General features: G+C 32.3%; 1 protein-coding gene across 1 annotated transcript; it reads left to right on the forward strand.

Moving 5' to 3' along the window:
* Positions 1–299: 299 nt before the first annotated feature.
* LOC123300386 (chloride channel protein 2-like) lies at positions 300–2,888 on the forward strand. The gene is made up of 2 exons (XM_044882957.1): positions 300–2,276; positions 2,358–2,888. The coding sequence occupies exons 1-2, from the start codon at positions 300–302 to the stop codon at positions 2,886–2,888; spliced, it is 2,508 nt and encodes an 835-aa protein (XP_044738892.1).
* The last annotated feature ends 504 nt before the right edge of the window (positions 2,889–3,392 follow it).

The raw sequence follows: 3,392 nt of genomic DNA on the forward strand, positions 1-3,392 counted from the left end.
GTTTCTGGGATATCTGAGATAAAAACGTGTTTAAAAAGCGATATCTTGGAGACTTTTTACAGTCCTTAGAACCTTTCTTTATATCAACACACACCCGCTTGTTAAAAATTTGTATGTTTTTAAAATTAAAAAAATGTTTTTGTTTTTTGTTTTTATTTTGAAAAATACAAAATTGACATTTTGAATTGACAATTATTTGTACAATTTTTCTATTTATTTTTTGCAAAAAGAATGTGATAAATGCAAAAAGTTTATTTTTAAATCAATAAAAATTTATTGATTTAGTTCAGTGTTTAGTGATGAGTGTAACGGCTGACGAACCCACAACATCCGCATACAATTCAATAAAAATGGGTGTTGATTCTGGTGAATATCGTAATTTAGGTTATGAAAACACGGTTTTTGGACATTTCCAGAAAGAAAAATTACATGCGAATATCGAACATTTTAAATTTCAACAGCAAAAACATTTGGAAGATGTTGAAAAACAAGATATCGTACCAACAAAAAGTCAAACGATTAAGCAGATTTTAAGCAAAACAATTTTACATGGTAAAGTACATAATGCTTTATTACGCATGGAAGATTGGATTTTTTTACTCTTGGTTGGAGTAATCATGGCATTTATTAGTTTTGGAATCACAATTTTAACGACACATTTACGGGAAGTCCGTCTTGGATTATATCATCACTTTACGAATGAAAAAATTAAATATTGTATATGGATTTTAACTCCGTTGGTGTTAATCATATTTAGTGTGGAATTCGTGGATAAAGTAGCACCACAATCCATTGGATCTGGTATTCCAGAAATTAAAACAGTTTTACGTGGATTTCGTTTAAATCGTTACCTAACAACACGAGCTTTAATTGCGAAAGTAGTTGGATTAATCGGAGTACTTGGTAGTGGAATGCCGGTGGGTAAAGAAGGACCTTTTGTTCATATGGCATGTATTGTAGCAACGAAATTGAAATGTTTAATACCACCAAAAGAGGATCAATCACGTTTCGACGAAGATGGCTCACGACATTACGATAAATTAATCGCATCCAGTGCTGTTGGAGTGGCTGCCTGTTATGGTTTACCCGTGGGTGGGTTATTATTTTCCATCGAAGTTACCACACTATATTTTGCTGTTCGTAATTATTGGCGTGCATTTTTCTCCGCTTCAATTTGTTCCGCTTTGCTTCGTTTATTATACTTTTGGTTTGGATATACAAGTACATTTTTGCCAATTTTCCAAACGTATATCCATCAAAAAGTACCGTTTGAACCGAATGAATTATTTATTTTTGCTACGCTGGGTTTAGTTTGTGGTTTATTGGGAGCTGGATATGTGAAATTACACCGAATGTACGTCGATTTTCTACGGAATTTCATCCAAGGATATTTATACCGACATCGATTCGTGTACCCAACACTTGTGGTTCTATTAATTTCGAATGTTACATGTCCAATGTTCTTTGGACATTGGGTCGGGAGTGAAGTTTTAATTACAACACAAATTGCAGTGCTTTTTTTAAATAACTCGTTAACATCGAAAAATTTATCAATCGAGGATCAACAATCGATTGAAACATTTTTACCGCATTATCATCAATCCGAGTATGGAATTTTCATAGCATTATTAGCGGTTGTTGCGTATATTTTTATATTTTCAATTATCGCGGGTACTTTACCCGTTCCAAGTGGTAGTTTTATACCAGGATTTACAATGGGTGCTGCAATTGGACGATTAATCGGCGAATGTACATATTTAATATTAATTAAACGTAAAAATCCTGTTATTCCAGCAGGATATGCTATTGCTGGAGCAGCTGCTTTCGCGGGAGCTTTAACTCATTCATTTAGTGTGAGTGTTATAATCATTGAAATCACTGGACAAATCACTCATATTATTCCAATGATGTTATCGATTTTAATTGCAAATACAACAGCGATTTTTCTTCAACCTTCGATTTATAATTCAATAATTGAGTTGAAAAAATTACCAAGTGTTCCGGATATTTCAACCGGGGCAAATCCTGAAGTTTATGATATATGCGTACAAGATTTTATGATCAAAAATGTGAAATATATTTGGAAGGGAATGAAATATTGGGAACTTAGTGAATTTCTATCAACTAATCATTTATTTGGATATCCGTTTGTGGATTCTCCGACAACGCAAATTCTTTTAGGTTCGATTAAACGAACTCATCTAGTCAGTTTAGTAACTCGACGTGTTACAACTCAATCAAAAGTGCCGAAAACAATGAAAAAATCACGTTTTCTTGTAACACCCGTCAAAGAAAATTCACAAATATTAACGAGAAAAAATTTAAAACGTTCCCAATCAGATTTTAATTTATTTAAGAAAACATCGAAATTTCTAAAAACGAATTACAAAACAATTACTGGAAATGATATACAAAAATCATCACGATTACCTTCTTTACGACAAAAATCACCCGAAAGATTAAACGTTCCTCCAACGTCTTTGACCTCGATTAATTCATCGTTAAATTCAATTGAACGTGAATTATTCGATGAACTAAACGATACTAATATTATCGATGATGTAAATAAGTATGATGAAGATTTAAAAGAGTACATCGATTGGTACTATAAAGATACAACTCATAACGATTTCGAAAAGAAGCGATTATATGGTGTCGTGGATTTCCGACGTTGTCAAATCGATCCATCTCCATTTCAGTTAGTGGAACGTACTAGTTTATTAAAAGTACAAACGATTTTTAGTATGTTAGCAATTCGAACTGCGTATGTAACAAATATGGGACGATTAGTTGGTGTTGTTTCACTAACGGATTTATGCCAAGCTATTGATGATGTCAACCATGGTAAATTAACGAAATCCACTGAACGAAACCGAATATTTTTATGAAATAGAACGTTTGAATCATTTGATTTGATGAACATGAAATGATTTAATCCCTAGAAGTCTTGAACCAGGAAGTCGTAACATAATTTAGACTTGAAAAATGATTTTGATGGTCTTGAAAAGATATAACGATTATGGGATTTGAGTGAAGATTGCTTGGTTTTGAGTTAAAACGAATAAAAAAAAAGTATTCAGTTAAAATATAATTGTAAATAAAAATTAATATAAAACAGTATTAAAATGTAATGTGTTTTTTGTATTCACAACATTCCAATCCGATTCTACGATGTTTCAAACTTATATCCAAACTTTTATACACAAGCTTGCGTTCGGAATATTTATTTGATGATTTTCAGGCTTTTTCTTTTCAAGTCATCGACGAATTTCGAAGTTTAACTGAAAAAAATTACCCCACCAAGATCTCAGTTGTTTATAACGGAGGCATAAAACTTTCCCATTTTCCCTTGACTGTGAAGGAACCCCTTTCAAAAATTCGGTTGGTATTTG

Source organism: Chrysoperla carnea, chromosome 5 (assembly GCF_905475395.1).
Source record: "Chrysoperla carnea chromosome 5, inChrCarn1.1, whole genome shotgun sequence".
Lineage (NCBI taxonomy): Eukaryota > Metazoa > Arthropoda > Insecta > Neuroptera > Chrysopidae > Chrysoperla > Chrysoperla carnea.